The 20715-nt window shown below is 30.2% G+C and overlaps 2 protein-coding genes across 2 annotated transcripts; one reads left to right on the top strand and one right to left on the bottom strand.

Moving 5' to 3' along the window:
- Positions 1-1311: 1311 nt before the first annotated feature.
- LOC101489023 (uncharacterized) lies at positions 1312-9365 on the top strand. Its single transcript, XM_004509288.4, has 11 exons — positions 1312-1764; positions 2252-3951; positions 4038-4127; positions 4213-4677; positions 6363-6477; positions 6559-6735; positions 6858-7108; positions 7317-7407; positions 7492-7544; positions 7632-7713; positions 7802-9365. The coding sequence occupies exons 1-10, from the start codon at positions 1566-1568 to the stop codon at positions 7695-7697; spliced, it is 3207 nt and encodes a 1068-aa protein (XP_004509345.1). The 5' UTR covers positions 1312-1565; the 3' UTR covers positions 7698-7713; positions 7802-9365.
- A 1780-nt stretch (positions 9366-11145) lies between these two features.
- Positions 11146-15738, bottom strand: NAC59 (NAC domain-containing protein). The gene is made up of 3 exons (XM_004509287.4): positions 15429-15738; positions 14456-14727; positions 11146-12198 (listed from the first exon to the last, which is right to left on the bottom strand). Exons 1-3 carry the CDS (start codon positions 15583-15585, stop codon positions 11620-11622), a joined length of 1008 nt encoding a protein of 335 aa, XP_004509344.1. The 5' UTR covers positions 15586-15738; the 3' UTR covers positions 11146-11619.
- Between the last annotated feature and the right edge of the window lie 4977 nt (positions 15739-20715).

Genomic DNA, 20715 nt, shown 5'->3' with positions numbered 1-20715 from the left:
TTTTTAATGACATTTAAAAATAATGGGTTCAAGCTTTCACCCATAGAGGAAAATAATAAATTATTTTTTATTCTTTCATTTTCTACAATTTGAACACCATGAAATATAAAGAATAATGGACTATATAAATGAATATTCTTGAAAGAAGAAGATATAAAATTATGGGAAAAGAACAAAAATGGATTATATATATGGAGATTTTATCATTGCAATGTTGGAATAGTTTCAACGAGTTGGACGAGTTCGACCTAAATATGGAATTGAAGAACATTTAGGTGAACATGGTTAATTGTAATTAATCATTTGTTATAAAAAAAATGCATCGACCTTTGTCAATAAAAGTAATGTATTTTGGTATATATGTTTCAAGGTAGATATAATGGAGAGTTTTGAAGAAAATAAGATATAAAAGAAAATCATTTCTTATAGGGTGATTTTTAACTAAAGATTGACGATAAACCACATCTCTTAGATGAAGAAAAGAGAAAGATAACAAAAAAGTGACACATACTAAAATTTGCTGAAGGAGAACAAAAACGTGTAAATTTCTATATATTACAATATTAGCACCATAAAAAATAGGAGAAAACAATTCATATAAATTATATATTTACATTTCATGGGAAAATATTAAGATGTAACTAATGCAACACCCAAAATCAACATCCATAATATCGTTGATAAGATTAGATCAAATAGTGGTAAGAGTTAAGACATTGAAGGAATTTCATGAAAGAGATACATAATTTGACCTTTAATGCTAACAATTTTTTCCTCTACACAACCAATTATAACTATTAACATTTGTCTATAAAAATAACACCCATAATATAGTTTGATAAATTTAATCTTGTGGATAAATATGTAAGATTGGCAATAAATAGTACTAAATAAAAGTACATTATCAGTATGAATGAACAATCTAAAAGACTCATTCACTTGTAAAAAGATATAATACCATTGGAGATATGATATGAAGGTCGAATGTAATAAGAAAATAATATGGATGAATATTTGAAAAACATACATAGCTCTCCTTGAGAAGTTGAATCAATTAATCTAATTAATTTAAGTTATAAGACTATTAATTAGATTCAAAAATATTTAAAAAAATATTTACTTAATTTATTTAGTTAAATATGATTAATTATTAATAATTTAATTAGTACTTTTAATTTAATTAATTATGTTTAATGAATTAAAATTGATTTCTAAATTTAATTATTTTTTAAAAAGCAAAACATAAGTGGGAAATCGGTTTGCCACCCACCATTTCTCACTTTACTAAATAAAAAACAAACAAACTTGCTTAGGAAAATCGATTTTGCCTGAAACTATTTCTCACCCCTACTCTAAATTGGAGCTACATTGGTAAATAAAATTTTGTTTCAATGCTACAGAGAGAGAAGCACCCTTCGCATTACCAAAGTATATACTTCTAAATTCTAATGGTTACGTTCTAGAAAATATAGATTTTCACAGCTTTAGAATATTGGAACCTTCACTTCACTTTGGATACAAAACTTCAACTTTCATATTGATTATTAATTCAATATATATTCGTCATGAGAACTCGAAACTCCGATTCGTCTTCCAAATCCACAACTTCTAAGAAGACGCCGCCGCCGAGGAAATCCGCCACCAAATCCGCCGTAGCATCCCCTCCACCAAAGCGCACGCCTACTTCAAAAACAAGAAACGCTAAGAAGATTGAGGTATCGCCCACAACCGATCCTTCATCTGGTTTCAATCCGGATCAATCTCGTAAGCTCTCTCTCTCTCTCTCTCATCCATTTCTGAAATCGTTTCGACGCGAATAGAAAATGAAGGAAAATCATCAATAACAAAAACCTCACAATCAGGATTCGATGTTTGTTTTGTATGTCCGATCCGTATTAATTCATGGATTTAGTTGCTGTGGCACTTTTATTATCATGACGTATTAATTTAGTAATATGGATTTAAATTATGAATCGATTAATCCTTTGATGCTGTGAAATTTCAGATTACCTTGTTAGGTTGAAACTTGGTGTCTATCTCTCGAATATTTGTTTATTTTTAGTTGCTTAATAGTCAATAGTGAAGAGATAAACCTAAAATTTCTATATGACACATGGAATTCAAACGTGAGGGTATTTACTCACTTGTATTTCATAATCACGGTGTGTTTATGTTTGTAAGTTTTGATTCTATTTGAGAGTATTGGAGTACTGTTTTTTGTTTTAGCGTATGCTCTTTGATTGTGTAACAGAGAAGCAGAAACCATTAGCCAGGGCTACCACTACGAAATCTGCAAAGCGAAAAACACCAGGGAAACCGAGAACAAAAGTGGTTGCTGTCACTCCAAATTTGGAAGAGCAATTGGAGGCAGAAGCAGATGAAACTCCAGTTGCAGACAGTTATGAGGCAGCAGAGCAAGTGGAAGAACCTGGAAATGTTAAAGCCGTCGTTGCAGGTAATATTGAGAGTGAGAAAGAGGGGGAACAAAGTTTTGGCTGTGATGGATTATTTGATGGGACGGAACAAAAGCCCATGGAAGTGGATGAACCTGTTGCTGGAAAAGTTTGCAAATTGGTCGAAAAGGGAAAGAACATGGCAGATGCTGAACCAGTTGTTTCTCCGGATGCTTCCTTGTCTTTTAAACGATCAGGACACATCATTGTGGACCTCAATATATCCATGGCGGATAATGAAGATTATACTGGTGCAAAGGAGGGAGGGGAAGAGTCGAAAGAGGAAGACTTAAACATACAGGAGGGAGAGAGAGGAATGGAAGAGTTGAAAGAACAGGAAGGAGGAAAAGGAAAGAACATGTTGAAAGAGCAAGAAGGAGAGAAAGGAAAGGAAGAGTTGAACCAACAGAAAAGTGAGAAAGAAATGGAAGAGTTTAAAGTACAGGAAAGAGAAAAAGAAAAGGAAGAGTTGAAAGAACAGGAAGAGTTTAAAATACATGATGGAGAAACTGGAAACAAAGAGTTGAAAGAACAGGAGGGCGAGAAAGAAAAGGAGGAGTTGAAAGAACAAAAAGGAGAGAAGGGAAAGGAAGTGTTAGAAGAACCAGAAGGAAAGAAAGAAAAAGAAGAGTTGAAAGCACATGAAGGAGAGAAAGAGAAGGAAGAGTTAAAAGAAGAGGAGCTAGAAAAAGCACATGAAGTGTTAAAAGAACCAGAAGGAAAGAAAGAAAAAGAAGAGTTGAAAGCACATGAAGGAGAGAAAGAGAAGGAAGAGTTAAAAGAAGAGGAGCTAGAAAAAGCACATGAAGTGTTAAAAGAACCAGAAGGAAAGAAAGAAAAAGAAGAGTTGAAAGCACATGAAGGAGAGAAAGAGAAGGAAGAGTTAAAAGAAGAGGAGCTAGAAAAAGCACATGAAGTGTTAAAAGAACCAGAAGGAAAGAAAGAAAAAGAAGAGTTGAAAGCACATGAAGGAGAGAAAGAGAAGGAAGAGTTAAACGAAGAGGAGCTAGAAAAAGCAAAAGGAGAGGAAACCAACATTGTTGAACATGAAGAGCACTCTAATGTAGAAGTAAAAGCTCAGCTGCAAAAAGACGTGAATCTCAACCATTATGGTGTCGATGGGCCAAAGAGAGATGAATTGTTAGATTTTGGAGAACAAGGGAGGGTGGAGCTTGATGAGGAAGATCCAGAGGAAAATCCAGAAGAAGATCCAGAGGAACCACCGGAAGAAACTGAGACATTGGATGAAGAGCATATGGAATTGGAAGCCATTGCAAAGCAGCGAAAGATTAACAAAGAGCATGAAATATTTGTTGGTGGACTGGACCATGATGCTACAGAGGAAGATCTGAGAAAGGTTTTTCAGAGAATTGGGGACGTAGTGGAAGTCAGGTTGCATAAACGTTCTTCAACTAATAAAAATAAGGGCTATGCTTTTGTGAAGTTTGCTAGCAAGGAACATGCAAAGAAAGCTTTGTCTGAAATGAAGAACCCTGTTGTATGTTTCTGTTCTTATTGTTTTCCTTGATGTTGTTCTCTTGAGTCTTTCTTTTGCATTGTGTTTTAAAATCCCATTGTTTACAGATACATGGAAAACGATGTGGCACCGCTCCTAGTGAGGATAATGACACATTATTCTTGGGTAATATTTGCAATACATGGACAAAAGATGCTGTAAGTGTCCTGCAGTTTTTTTTCCTGTTGCATATATTTACCACCCTGGTTTGTTATTTCATATGTTTTAATGTATGGGTGGCAGATTAAACAAAAGCTGAAGGACTATGGTGTAGAAGGGGTTGAAAACATTACACTCGTACCAGATGTTCAACGTCAAGGCATGAGCCGGGGCTTTGCATTCATTGACTTTTCTTGTCATGCTGATGCCATGCTTGCATACAAGAGGCTTCAAAAGCCTGATGTCATCCTTGGTCACGCTGAGCGAACTGCTAAGGTAGCCTTTGCCGAACCCACACGTGAACCAGACCCAGAGATAATGGCAAAGGTGAAATCTGTATTTATTAACGGCCTCCCTCTTCACTGGGACGAAGATCATGTGAGGAAGCTGCTTAAATCTTACGGTGAAATTATAAAAATTGTTTTGGCGAGGAATATGTCCACAGCTAAGAGGAAAGATTATGGATTTGTTGATTTTTCTACACATGAAGCTGCTGTAGCTTGTATTGATGGTGTTAATAAATCAGAATTGAAAGATGGGGCATCAAAGGTTTGTAATCTATTGTCTTCGCTGCGGTTTTATGCTTTGAAAGAATTATTCTCTTGTTTCCTTTGCATTCCCTTCTCCCTGGTTAATTTCAAAGATTTTTCAGTAATATGGGGCAGTGTGGAATGCTATTAACTTTAATAGTTTTTTTTTTATTATATTAGAGGATTAGAAAGGAATATCTACTTAGTTGATCTCTTTCTCTCCTTCTTTCCCCGTCTTTCGCAAAAGCTTAATTTCTGTCACCTTAACTATATTTTGGTCACCTTAACTATTTTTTGTAAAATTCAGACAAGACACTCTCATATGTTTGTGGCCTGTGGGGATGAAAAAGATATTGTATACTATATAATTGTTTCAGATTCTAATGCTTGGTTGTGGGAATGGAAAGAAACTATTATGCATATCAAACCCGTGTTTTTTTTTGAGGAAAAAATCCAACCTTAGATGGTGAGTCACTGTGGTGGAATCTAGATGCTCTTAAAAGAGGAATAATAGATATGTCAGGAGAGTTTTTCCTTTTAATTTTAACATGCACCAAACTATATGGGTATTAGTTTTGAGTATGGACAAACTCTCGTGGGCTTGAAGAGGAATTGTCTATTAGATCTCAGTTTCAAGATAAAAAGGCCGGTGTGATGTGTGTTAATATCATCCTATTCATTAGCTTCCAGCCTTCCACCTAATAGCTTAACTTTTTAGATGAGCTTGTCATTTACATGTTATGTTAGGATATATAATATAGGATACTTAAAGTTAGTTAGTATTAGTAAGTTGATGAGCTTGTTAGTTGTTTGTTAAAAGTTGTTATTTTGGTTATTCTTAGAAAGTCTTTAAATAGCCTTCAATTGGCCTAGTTGATAGATTTAGCTTTGAAGAATTAATTTTTGCGACTAGAGAATTATGTAGTCATTCTAGTGTGAAAGGAGAGTGCTCCCTTTGGGGTATCATTGAGTGCAAGGTTATCTAGTGTGAAAGGTGATGGTCGCAGGTTTCTTGGGTCATGAAAAGGTAAACATGATTTTTTCTGAAAAAAAAAACCAAGATTTGCCCTTTAATTTTAAAATGTTATGGGGGTATTTTGGTATTTTTGCACATAACCCTAATTCTCTTTCTTCTACTGTTCCTCTTCCTCCTTTGTATTCGGCGACCATCACCCGTTTTGTTTTTTTGCGAACCTTCCCTGCAACTTCAAGCCGTGCCGCCCACCACTCTCTAGCAGCTTTGAACACCACCGTCCATAACCCAAGTTCTTTTCTTCCTCTCTTTTCTTTCCTTCCTTCTTTCTCTGTTTTGTTTCTTTATTTATTCCTCTCCTTTGTCTTACTTATTCCTTTATTTTTTAGTTATTCCTTCTTTCTGAATTCTTTTTTCTATTCCTTTTTTTTTCTTTGTTTTTTGCCTCTGTTTTGATATGCTGAAGATGATGGGGAGGAGAAGGAAGAAGAGCAAGAAGAATATGCCTTTGTTTTATTGCTTTTATGAATATTTTAGAGTTTGATTTGTTTATTTTTGCATTAAATATATGTTTACGTAGTATTATTCATTTTAATTTGTCAAAAAAATAGCAGTCATCCCGCTATCCCACTTTTGGGGTTGGCTGCGACGCGCTGGTATCTGTGATACCTAGGATTTGGTTGACTCTTTATTTTGTTCAATAGAGCTCATAATTTTGCCATGTTTTTCAGGTTAAAGTGAGAGCCAGGCTTTCAAACCCTTTGCCTAAAACGCCGGCTGTCAAGGGTGGCATGTGTGGTGGCTTCCGAATTGGTCATGCTAGAAGTGGAACCATACCAAGATCTGGTAAATAAGTTTTTCTCCTTCCACTACTAGGAACCTTATCTCTCTTACATCATATTGAATTATCCATTCACAATTTTACAGGAAGAGGTTTTGGGCGGGGAAGACAACCCTTTAGTAACCGGGGACATTTCAACAGGGACAGAGGTTTCCATCATCATGGGGGACGCAGTCAAATTGGAAGAATGAGTCTTCATGGTGACCCTGATTTTAGTATGCATCCAGATTTCCATCACACTCAGAGGCAATTTGGTCCACAAGGTCATTTGTTGAGTCTCTAGCAATAATTTGAGCTGAATTCTCTTACCAATTATGATATATCAATGCATTGATGTGAAGGGTTTTTGAATGATCTTAATATTTTACTATATATTGTAAAGCAGGAGCTATGCCTATGAGGGGCGGACATTATGCAGGTAGTCGAGGTGGTGCTGCATTTGCTGGTCCATCTAGACAATATCATGATAGAGCATGGTATGGTATCCCCGATGGAGGTCCCGGTGAGCCTATTCCTCCAAGAAGGCCCTACTCACCAGGAGGACAGTTTGACATGCCTTTTATGGGAAGGCATATCGACGATCCATATTTATATGATGACAATATGCATGGAATCAAACGTCCATTTTATATGACTGTAAGATTTTATTATTATTATTATTATTGCTGTTGTTGGTGTTATTATTATTATTATTATTATTATTATTATTATTATTATTATTATTATTATTATTATTTATTTTTACTTATGCATATGGTTGTATTCCTATACAAATTTGTTTAACTCTGTCTCTGTAGACAACTGGAAAATACTAATAAATTTTAATTGTACTTCTGTCTTTTAGGACCCTGAACCTGATTACATGGGGCCTAATAGACTTCGCCCCCGATTTGATTATGCCGATCCATCTCTATTTCACGGATCCCAATACCATGGTCTAAACTTTACTTCCTTTTTCAGTCGTACTTAATTGCATGGTTTTTTTTTTTTTTTTGTTAATAACTCTTTTTGATGTACAGATTATGCTGGGGCTGGCAGCAGACAGTACCTACCAGACTATTATGGTTCTGATGTGAGTAAACACTATTTAGCTTATTGTTTTAATATTATATAATGGTATTATTTGTGATGTATTATGATTATGATATTCATGTTGCAGCACGGTGGAGGTCCATATTCATCTTTTTATAGGGGCGACGGCCCACATGGACACAGATACTATTAGTGCGAAAAACCTTTTGGTAAGGATTATATTTATGAATTTTATATTTTAATTTGCGGCAGTGGATTCCTTTTTTCCTAATGTTGTCGCACTTCAATCATGTTTAGGTGGATCTGGAACTGAGGGATGGGCATCTTCAATTATGATCATGTGGTTCGAATATACAATTTTGGAGTTGCATTTTTATTTTATGTACACTTCTCTCTTATACCTTTTCCATATGTTTTGTTTCTATTTATCTATTAGATCACAAAGGTGGTATAGACTAAGTTATTTAATCTGTATGGGATAGGTGGTCTCTCAGGTCTTGAAGGAAGGTATTTATAAGATTTATATGGAATGGGCTAGATTTCCTTCGTTTACTTAGGTATGGTATGATCAGGGACTTGTATATGAGGATGGTTTGTTGAATGTACAATACACGTCTTTATGATCCATCAAGTATAATTTTGATTAGGAAAAATATTTATGTACACCCATATACCCATTAGACACCATGAGAGATTGGAAAGTTAATAGGACTACCAGAAGCAAAATCTGTAGATTAATCTTTTAAGTGATACGCAAGGTGCGATATTTGAATATGCATACGGGGAGCCCTTGCAGTTCTTATGAAAGTTCTGGAGAATTTGCTTACAGCTCACTTTCATGATTAGGAGCTATAGTTTGGTCCAAACAACATTAACCGTATTTTTGGAGTTTTTTTTACTGTGTAGGTTCCTTTTAAATATTTATTGCCCATATTGAAGCATCCTTTTTATGGAAAACTATTCGTTTATTGAATTTCCTGGAAGATAAGGTTTCCCTGGATGCTGTTATGGTTATGGAGAAAACAATCTATTTGATTGATTTGGTTCCTTATGATGCCAAGTGATTGTTAATTTGGGTATTCTTAAGGAGATTTTTATTTTTTGTACTTTCTGATATTAGTGTTGGCATTGACTGAAACAAAATCACTTGGCATAAAATGAGAATGTCTGAGGTGAGCATCTAAGGATGTATGAACCCTACTTTTTAAGTGTTATTGAAATTTACTATGGATGGGTCTGTGAAGCATATGTATGGTATTGTGGAAAAATTAATATTCATCACGTGTTGAAGATTACTAGGTTGTTCTCTGGTTTTTTAGAATTTTTATTGTAGGGAATAGGTGGTGGTGCAAAGTGATAGGAGTCCTACTTTGGATGTAGCAAGGACTAGACCCTATTTCTTGAATATATGATGATTATGCCATACCTAAGAGTTCAAGGTGTAACGTGATTTAATTAGAGATGATAATTGTTCAAAAACAGTGAAGGTCGCCTAATGTATCATGCTTAGCAGCTTTAAGCCTTGTGTCAGACTTAGGAACAAGACTTGGATTGTAGATGTTTAGTATTCATAAGGTTTGTTAGTCATACATTTTATTCTCATTTCTCAATGTAGTTCTTTCTAGGAATTTTTTCAGGTGCCATAAGTTTCTGCTCTATAGTTTCAGAATTGTCAGGCTATGTAAATTATTCAAGCTAGTTTATTAGTTCTTTCTTTAGCTTTTATTTTTCTTTCAATCATCATATGTTTGTGGTGATGTATCAAATTCTGTAATGTGTTTAGTTTTGACAAAGACAAGACAAATGTTGTTTTGTGTTGAAAAATGACTGATCCCTTGAATATAAGATGAATATTTGTTCATGTGTGTATGTGTTTGTGGAACGCAATGTAACTGTCTTGCTCTTTGTTTGGTTTGTGGAACGCAAGGCAACTGCATATGAGGTTTACCTTTATGACTTCCTCCATTAAAGGATAACGGGGTTACTTTCAAACGTGGCTTGATTACAGTTTTCCCTTTCTAGTTTTATCAAACTTCCTTCATCACCCTATGGCTGAGAATTTTCCTTAGTTCCGGTGAGCTAGCATAGACACCCCATCAATGTTGTCAAGTAGCGGTGGTGCTATAACATAGCAGATTTTGATGAATTTGCTATGAAAACTGCACCACTATCCTAGTTTTGCTATTAGGATAACGGCCACTATTCCAATATCTGTCGGATGAAATAGTGGCAACGGCAGAAAAAGTTAATTTTAGGGTTTTTAAAAATAATAAAACTAAAGATTTTGCCCTGAGTACCCACCTATTTTGATAATAGAAAAGCTAGAGTTAGTGATTATTACTCCTATATTCAATGAAATACACATTTCTTTTCTTTCAATATATAAGTTATGATATGGCTGCATTCCCTTTTTTTATTTGTAAACAAGCAACATGCTTTTTTTTTTCTTTTTTTTCTTTCTATTTATATAAAAATTAATTTATTTCAACCTTTGTGCGGCCTTCACCATTTGACCGCAATGCTATCTCTATTTCACATAGCGAATTTTTAGTGTTTCATTATTTTCTGCAATCCGTATTGATAATACTGCATCTGATTGGAATAAAATCAACCGATAGAGAGGTATTATCAGTTAAATCTTTTAATGAGTTTGAGCATAGTCGTTCAATCTAATTCATCGTGGCTTATTGTTCAGAAAAATGATGATGCAAATAACTAGAGTAAGAGTTCTATTTCTAAATAGTTGGAATAACTAATGGTTGGACAAGTGTTTTTTTTTTCGGGTCAACATAAAAATAGACAAGGTATTTTTTTTCAATTCTTTTTTTATATGTTTGTAAAGTGAACATTTGGGACCTATTGGTCCACATAGTAGCTGCAGCCTGCTACAGTAACCGCCAAAGCTTCACCACAAACGATTAATCTCCTTGGAATTATTATTAGATAATAAAAATGATTTTTACTATAAAATATATGCGTACCTTTGCAATCAAATAATTATATGGACACAAGTTCTAAGTACAACTCAATTAGTAGTAGTAAGAATATTAATATATAAGAGTTTGAGTTTGAATTTAGAATTTTTTACTTTTCTATACTTAAAATACGAGTTTAGCTGTTAAATTATTTGATAAAAAAAAAATTACACAGACACAAGGTTATAAATATGATACTAAACAGTGTTCGATGTAAATATATATAACCTCTTGAAGGGTGGTATAGCTATGCTAGAGAAAATACTTATATTTTAAAATGCTTGTATATATTAACTAAGGTTTAAGAATTTCTTCAAAGAATGAAAAAGCAGAAAAATCCGTATATCGAACTGGGAGGTCAATTTGTGTGCAATTCGACAAAGCATGTTGAATAAGAGGCATGTGCACATTTGCACGTCGCATGCTTTACAACACATGGACCCACCAAAACTCACACCTAGAATACATTACCCTGTTTTTATAGCAAAAATAAAATAAAAAAGTGTACTAAACAAAGCAACGCATGCACCGTGATTACTGAAACTTTTTTTTTAGTGGTTTTTCTAGGTTAAGAACCAAGTTTGTCTTAGTATCTAGAGTTATATTGGGCGCATGCAATGCAAGTCGACTTATTACATACGAACATTTCTTGGTCTTTCACAAATAATCCATACACCTTTTCCATTCACATGTTTACAAAATACAAAACCATATATATTATCTCAATCAACAAATTTTAAGGTGAACCACTTTGATACTTGTTTATCATGGACTCATACATACTAAATATTAATGACAATTGACGATACTCTTCAAAAATATAATTTAATAAATTTAACAATTCCCTCCATCTTTACGCTTGAGACAATAATAATTGAGTAGTGTCAGTTCAACAAGTTGAATTTTGATAAACACATTTATTTTCCTTTATTTTTATCCAACTAACTTTAACCGAATCATTGTCTTAACTATTAAGACCAAGCTAGAGAGCTGTTTCAAAAACTATCATCAATCTTCATTAGAATTTTGAGTGACTTCAAAGCGTTGGATGTTCGCATATCTCAACATTCACCAAACATCATATTTAGTACTACAAATATAGGAAAACCAATATTCTCCCTTCCATCATGCATCTCTTCTTTATTCATTAATGTATTTTTCAAATACACATATCCCAAAGTCACAGTCAGGGCTTGTAGTAAAAAATGAACTAAACTTGTTCTCTTCTTCATTCCTACTACTTTGCAATAGCAACAATGCCATGTCTGAGCTTGTATGATCATGGCACCTATCTTCTTGACTCAGCTGAGAAGCCACAAACTTGTCAAGATCCCTCCAATCAGTCACTTTCTCTTTGCTCTTGATTTTGGAATATAAACTATCATCATTGTTATTATTTTCTGATATTATTGACATCGAATTTTGTCTTTTTGATTGCAAAGAGGGACTTTCTAGCTGAGGAAGAGGTACTAATAATTGGTCTGAATGCATCATGAAGGCTAAGTTATTTGCTTCTGGTTCTATTTCTTGCTTGTACAAGAAATTTTGAGCTGAAATCCTCTGAGGCTGCCTTATGATAAGGTCAATGGGGTCCACCCTTGAGATGATGCCACTTACTTCTTCATCATCATATAAGTTGCTTGGATCCCATCTTTCATTAGTCTTTGTTTGGACATTGGTTTTTTTCTTGAATGCTTTACACACAACCCACCCTTCCTCCTGCAAAGACACAATTATTATTAATATTTAACTTTGAAAGCTAAGAATGAGGATCTTCTTGATTTTTTTTATTTATTCATTTATAATATTCTATATTCTAATTACTAGATGTATTGATTTATTATATTTACAAAAATACTCATAATTGTTTAAAAACTTAAGACAATCTTTAAGTAAAAAACTTTAATACCTAATTGTTTTTTAAACATTGTAAATTGGTCACACATGCAATTAATCGGTGTGCAATGTGTCTAAGTGTTGTAAACTTTAGTGTATGAAGTTGGATTCCTATTAATAAAAAAAATCATGTAAATTGGTCAAATGATTTAAAGAGGAAGGTAGTAGGTAGTATCATATTTGATTTGACTATGTCATCAACTAATTGATGTTTTGAAAGTAAAAAGTGAAACTCATTGTTTTTATTTTTATGCATGTGCTCCCTTTTATCTCTTGCAAACACATAATCATTTTATTAAGTCAAACATACAAAATTTACTCATTTCAATCTTAAATAGAATTAAGGAAAGAGTCAAATGTATTTTATTAAATAAAAATATATTCGATTATTTACTTATATTAATTTAAGATCCAATGAAGTACATTCAACTAATAAAAATATCATCAAATTAATAATAAAATGATCTACATACGAAAAAGTGACCTTAGAATGAATTATAGCAATAAATTAAAATTTATTACTTGTTCTTTGAGAAATAATTTCTTCTCTTAAAGGTTACTCTAAGAGAATGCTATTTATCATGCGCATTGAGCCACCTCTTTAGATATATGAGTTGAGATTCAAATTAAATTTTCCCTTTTCCTTTCTTTGTCTCTCCAATAAAAACATAATATATATATAATATTAAAAGTAATTAAAATACTAGCATTTTTAGTAAAAAAAGAATGCATTTGAGAGAGAATGTTAGTTTTAAAGAGAGATTATTTTAGTTAAGTTAAGATAATATATATTCTCATAAGAGTTAAGAAGAGAAAGGATTATGATTCCATACACTAAAAATCTCAATTATCTAATTAATGGCCAAGGACTAATGCAGTGACAGCCGACCACCATGATTCTATTAACATTATAATGGACTAAATTACCCCTTCCCATAGTATCTAAAGTTGGCAAGATTCACCTCTAGAGAAAGACCAAGGTTAATAAAGAAATGAGTGAATGGACAGAAAAGTCCATAAAATTGTAACGGTCAAACTAATATTTAAATTTTATAAATTGATAAAAAAACATTTTTAAAATTACAAAAAATCAATCAAAATAGTCAATCAGTAAACTTTTTCTATTAGATATTTTGATGTAACACTTTAATTGAATATATGATTTATTAACATTGATCTCACATCAATATCATATTTTCAAAGACAAATATACTAATACTTAAAAAAAATTGTGAGTTATTGTGTATCAACTAATTATTGACAAATTAATTCATAAAAAAATTAAATTTCATAGGACAATTACTTCATGTTGTGATGACGTTGATATCATATCAATGTATAAGGATCACATATTCAATAAACATGTCATATCATAGTCTATAATGATAAAAATTTAAATATGAACTATTTTGATTAATATTTTACAATTTCAAGAACGTATTTATCAATTTACAAAATTTATAAATTAATTTAACTTACGCTTACTATTGGAATAACCAATTTATCTATTCACCCTTAAAAAAATATTAATTCTTCCTCTACTACAAATTCTTGTTTTAACTAAAAATTAAAAAATACATGATGTGTACATTTGACCAGAAAAGTATATGCAGCAAAAAAGCAAAAGAAAGATGGTCATGTAAACGCTTTTGAAAGTATAGTGACTATGACTTTCTGGCTGGCGAAAGTTCTAAAGAAACTAGGAAGAAAGTTTGTTAGTGGAAAACAAAAGTTACTATAAAACTGTTTCAAAAACAATAATTAAGTTATAAAACGAGTTTGGACTTTGGAGGAGGCAATGGTAAATCACACGAGACTAAACCATATGTAACTTATAACATGAGAAAATGACATATTGGGCGAAGGAGTTACAAAACAAGTAATAGTGCTCGTTCTCCAACTTATACAAACATCCTTGTTTTCTTGTCTCAAAAAGGAAAAAAGAAAATACTAATTTTAAATATAAACAAAATTAGTAAGGTTAAAGAAAATTGATGTATTTAATTAAAAAATATATATTTTAAAATAAAATAAATTTAAAAATGTGATATATCTAATCTAATATATGAAATAAACTTGCCTGTGGAGGTGCATTTTGAAGTGTTTGAAGCCTATACTCATGCATGATCCAATCAGTTTTGTGTCCATTAGGAGCTCTACCTTTATAGAAAACTAAGGTCTTCCTCATGCCAATTAATTTTGTTCTTTCATACACTGACTTATCTCTTCCTGTTGCTTTCCAAAACCCTGCCATTGTAGCTCTATTGGTTCTCGTCCCCGTTGGATATTTCTTATCTTTGTGACTAAAAAAATACCACTCATGTTGCTCCTCATTCCCAATTTTGCATCTCTCTATATCAAATCATTAATTCACAACCATATAAATCAAATTAATTGTCTAATATTAATTACTCTAAAAAATATTCAATGATGGACCTTTATCATATATTTTTTAATAAAAAATAAATTTATAATAATAAAAAAGAGTTTAATTGTCTTGCATTTGTTAATGTAAATTTTTTTTATATTGTCAACCTATCACAATCATTTATGGGTATGATTTTAGAAATAATTATAATAAAAGTTAAACATCTTTCATAATCTAACGGTTGTAATTGACTCATTGTACAAAATATTTACAGTGACGATGTATATAAATTAAATTTAATAAAAAATAAGGGATAAATATAATATTTTATTAAATTTATTAAAAATAATAAGATGCACTGTTGATTCGGGTCAATTATTTGATGGACCCTAAACAAAGATCTAGAACATGTCATTATTTTTTTATCAAGAAAAGAAAAAGCCAAAACAAAATTTATTAACCCTCAAAACCCTAATCAAAAGGTTGATGAAAGTGTGTATCTAAACGGATTACTATATAGGATAATTAAGTATAACTATATATACATTAATTATAATAGATAAAGTGGACAACTACGATCTCAATCGTAACATCATAGTTTTTGATATCTATACAGTTGAAGGATTACGATGCAACTGCGATCGCTATTTAAAACTTGAACATTATATAGTGTTTAGTAATATACCTTGGAGATCCCATGGTTCAATACGATATAGATCAATGTCTTTGATAACATCAAGATCAATATTCTGAGAAGCTACTTTCTTTCTCAAATAATAATCAACAAGCTCCCCATCTGTTGGATGAAACCGAAATTCAGGTGGGACAACTGACTCCTTCATTGCAGTTACTGATCAAAGTCACCACCATTAATACATCATGTATAAATTATAAGTAGAAGAGAAATAAACGTGTGTGTGTGTGAATATGTATGTAGTTAGGTGAGAGATAAAGATAGAAAGGGTGTGAGGAAGAGATGCTATATAAGAGATACTACTCAAATGAAGAAAAAGCTAAAAAGGCATAGCCCCATAAAAAATAAATTATATTATATAAGTCGACACGTCTAATTTGGACCTGATTTTAACGTTACACCTTATTGTTTTTAACAAAAAGTTATTTTAATTTTATAATTTAAATGTTTATTATTAAAGATTTATTTGTTATCGATGAACAAAGTGGTTTTGATATTTAGTAATTTATATATTTATTATTAAAATTTTAACACAATGAAAATTATATGTATGAGAAACTTTTTAAAATAGTTTATTATTTTAATTTTTTTTTAAATTTTACGATACAAATAAATTTTTAGTAAATAGATAAAATACTTTAAATGTTTTTTCATGATAAACTATTTAAATTAATTTTTTATTTGAAATTTTATTTTTAAAATTCTTTTTAGAAAAATTATAATAAAAATATAAAATACTATACAAATTACTGTGTCATACGGATTCAAAATATTAAATTTTTTCTCAATTTTTTAATAGAAATTGTAAGAAATTAACTTATACTTTTTGCTGTTGTTGAGAGATCCATAGATAAAAGGCAATTCTCATAGTGAAAAAGGTGGCAAGTGTTATTAGAGATAATTACCACGAGCATATTTGGTGGTGGAGAGCAATATATAGATACTTAAAAATAAGCGCGTGTTAATAAACAAAAAACAATTATTTCAGCAACAATGATTTTCTTCCATGGGTGGGGTTATTAATAAAAGATAGATATATAGAGAAGCAAATGATGAGAGTTTAGGTATTAGTAAAAAAAAAAAAAAAGACATGAGGAGTTAATGGATGTTATACTAGATGTGTTTGTGAAGGGTATATGAGAAACGGACAGCTAGAGGCTTGTTTTAATGATGTTGTCTTGTGTTAGTGAATGTAAGGAATGATTCATCAACAACGGGGTTTCCCAATCCACGTTACTCTTCATAATTATACATATCCTTCTCTTTGCCTCAAAGGATTAGACTTTTTTAAAATATATAATTTATAAACGGGTTGAATTTAGTGGAAGGAGGTGGACTTCCACAACATAATAAATTTGAGTTTAAATATTTATTAAGAAAGATATCTATAATTAGTATATGACACATAAAATTATCTCTTATTAAAAACATATATAAAAAAATAAAATAAAAAATTTCATGATAAACTATTTAAATTAATTTTTTATTTGAAATTTTATTTTTAAAATTCTTTTTAGAAAAATTATAATAAAAATATAAAATACTATACAAATTACTGTGTCATACGGATTCAAAATATTAAATTTTTTCTCAATTTTTTAATAGAAATTGTAAGAAATTAACTTATACTTTTTGCTGTTGTTGAGAGATCCATAGATAAAAGGCAATTCTCATAGTGAAAAAGGTGGCAAGTGTTATTAGAGATAATTACCACGAGCATATTTGGTGGTGGAGAGCAATATATAGATACTTAAAAATAAGCGCGTGTTAATAAACAAAAAACAATTATTTCAGCAACAATGATTTTCTTCCATGGGTGGGGTTATTAATAAAAGATAGATATATAGAGAAGCAAATGATGAGAGTTTAGGTATTAGTAAAAAAAAAAAAAAAGACATGAGGAGTTAATGGATGTTATACTAGATGTGTTTGTGAAGGGTATATGAGAAACGGACAGCTAGAGGCTTGTTTTAATGATGTTGTCTTGTGTTAGTGAATGTAAGGAATGATTCATCAACAACGGGGTTTCCCAATCCACGTTACTCTTCATAATTATACATATCCTTCTCTTTGCCTCAAAGGATTAGACTTTTTTAAAATATATAATTTATAAACGGGTTGAATTTAGTGGAAGGAGGTGGACTTCCACAACATAATAAATTTGAGTTTAAATATTTATTAAGAAAGATATCTATAATTAGTATATGACACATAAAATTATCTCTTATTAAAAACATATATAAAAAAATAAAATAAAAAAACAATTAATCAGAACAAATATGCCTTTTTAAGCTCTCAAATCAATGAGTAAAATGTTTACAAAGTGTTATACTATATGATATATAAAGAGCTGAGAGAATGAAACCAAAGAAACATGTTAGAATATATATCAATTCCAATCCTAAAAAATTTAAAATAATTAGATAGTACATTCCTCATTAAATATAAGATTTTTTCAAAAAATTTAGGTTATATTTATAATTTTTATTTGAATTTTCAATTGAATTAATTATTTTTTACTAATATATTCTTAATTAATTTATAAATTTTTTAATCAATAATAAATATTATAATTAAAAGGAATTGACTCTAATAGAAGATATTATACTTCCACCACAACGTAGTGAAAGAAAACAAAAAAAAAATTAATAAATACTATAAAAAAATATTAACTAATTTTTTTTCTCTAAGAACAAACTAATAAAAACACATAAACTAATCATAGAATTTGACAAATTGTTTTTGCCTCCCAAAACAAAGTGATTATTCATTTCTTTTATTAGTCAAGTTTAAAGTTCCAATTACAATATAATATTATACTAACTCCAATCTTAAATACGAGAGACAATTGATACTTATATTTAATTAAAAAATTTATTAAGTTAAATGTCTCTTAAGAATGGAGATAATAGTATGTGGTACTATAGCAAATTTAGAAGAAAAGAGAAAATGAAAATGTGGTGTTGGTGTGATGACGCTATCACAAGTCGGGCACGCGTATAACACAAAAATGGAAAGAAAATTGAAAGGCAAAAAGAGAAGAGAAATAAAGAAAAAGTGAAAGAAAAGGTACTGTTACTGTTAAGTGTTAAGTGAGCCATTAACAAAACCCTATGTCTCTCATTCAGGAACTTCGGACTCTGACTCTCTTGTCTCTTTGTCTACGATTTTCATGCAACCCTCTCACCCTCTTTTATTCTTAATGCCGAACTTACTCATAATATACTTAAATTTAAATTAATTACTACATTCGTTTTCTCCTCCCTTACTTTTTCACTCTTATCACAAAAAATTAAGAGAGTAGTTAATATGTTTATTTCATGTATTAATATTTTTAAAATTATATTTATATTTGAATACCTTAAATTTTTTTTTATATTTCAATATAAATTAATAGTATTAATAAAATATATGTTTGAAAAAATCATAATGAATGCACCAAGTAAATTCAAAATACATTTATATTTAGAGACAATTTTTCTCTCCAAATAATGCTCATAATTGGAAACAGAGGTAGTAACTAGTACTCTCTATATCTCATAAAAATTGAGTTACTTCATTATTTTACGAATATTAATAAAAACATATAAATAAAAAAGAGAAAATTATATTTTTATCAATATCATAAATATATAATGAAAGATATTACATTGAAAATAATATAAATAGTACTCATTTCATCTCATAATTAATATTTTTTAAAGTTTTTGCACATATTTTAAAAAAATACAATAATAAAAATAAAGGGAGAAATGATTTTACCAAATTACCCTTCTTAACTATTGGTGAATTTTTCACTATTATCAATACAAAATATAATTAAAATTGCATTAAAAATTATGAATAACATTCATTTTGAAACAATTTTTTTTGTTGCTAAAATGATACTCATTGTGAGACGGGAGGAGTATTAATTAAATAATACAATTTGAAGAAGAAAATAAAGTGCATTGAAAAATTTAAAGAATCATTCATTTTAGAACATATTTTTTTTCTTCTTCAAATAAAATAATCATTGTGAGACAGACGAAGTATAAAATAATACTAAAGAATTAGAACTAACAATAATAATTTAAAAAAATTGAGTTCAATGATTTTTATTATTGATAAACTAATTGTTGTAGAGATTACAAGAGTCAATGTAAGTTCAAACCTTACCAATCAAAGTAACAATTTTTCAACACTATCTTATTTCTACATTTTTTTACAAATTAATAGACTTATTTAAAGAATCCAAATATAAAAATATATTAATTTACAAAAAAAGAAATAGAGTACTCAAAGCTTCGTCATTGTAATATTATCCTTCGCCTATGCTTGATAGGATTATTACAACAAATGTTTTAAGGACATATGTTAAAAAATCAAAATATCTTTTTAATGTTAATACATCTCTCAAAACAATTTTGAAACTTTAAAAGAAATAACACACAACTTTCACAAAATAAAATTTATATTTTATATATTTGTCTTTAGATTATTTTTTAGTATTCCATTCAAAATGAAATATTCTTCTTCCGTTTCTAACTATAAGACTATTTTGATACATTTAATTGTTATCTCTAAATATAAGATTGTTTGTAAACTTTTAGATATATTTATTATTCTTTTTTAATTATCTTTAATTAACATTACCAATTGTGTTTGAATTTGGAAAGTAAACATTAAATGCGTTTATATATATATAAAGGATAATTTAATGAGTGCGCCATTTGCAAATAACAATTGTATCAAAATGAATAACCATTTTAATTTTCAAATGTAATTTATCTATTATTATTTTTCTATTGTACCCTCTAATTAATTAATATTACATGCACAATTCTCAATTTACTATATTTCTATTTGCATCGATGATAATTGTGAATACACCAATGATATTTGATAAGGATAATTTGATAATTATACTATTTTATTTCTTTTATTTATATATTTTTCTTAATATGTGTAAAAAATTTAACCATACGCAAATTATACACATTAATTACATTATCAACTTTTTTTATTATGTGTACAATGTTGAGACAAAATCTCTCAAATGATTTTAATGATAACAAAATTACTTAAGAGATTATGATTGTGGTTAATGACTAACATGTGCTCTTGAGTGTATTCATATAAGAAAATAGGTTATTAATCATTAAGGCAAAAAGAAGGAAAATATGATTCAAATCTGAGGATGGAAAACCACGTGAGGATGGAAATTGCTGAAGATGAAAACCGTGAGGATGGCCTGCGAATTAAAAAATCTTCAGATATGCACAATTGGTGCCATCAT

This window comes from Cicer arietinum, chromosome 7, assembly GCF_000331145.2.
Source record: "Cicer arietinum cultivar CDC Frontier isolate Library 1 chromosome 7, Cicar.CDCFrontier_v2.0, whole genome shotgun sequence".
NCBI classification, from domain to species: Eukaryota; Viridiplantae; Streptophyta; class Magnoliopsida; order Fabales; family Fabaceae; genus Cicer; species Cicer arietinum.
Note: the sequence above shows the minus strand (reverse complement) of the source record. Positions and strands in the feature narration are given on the sequence as shown.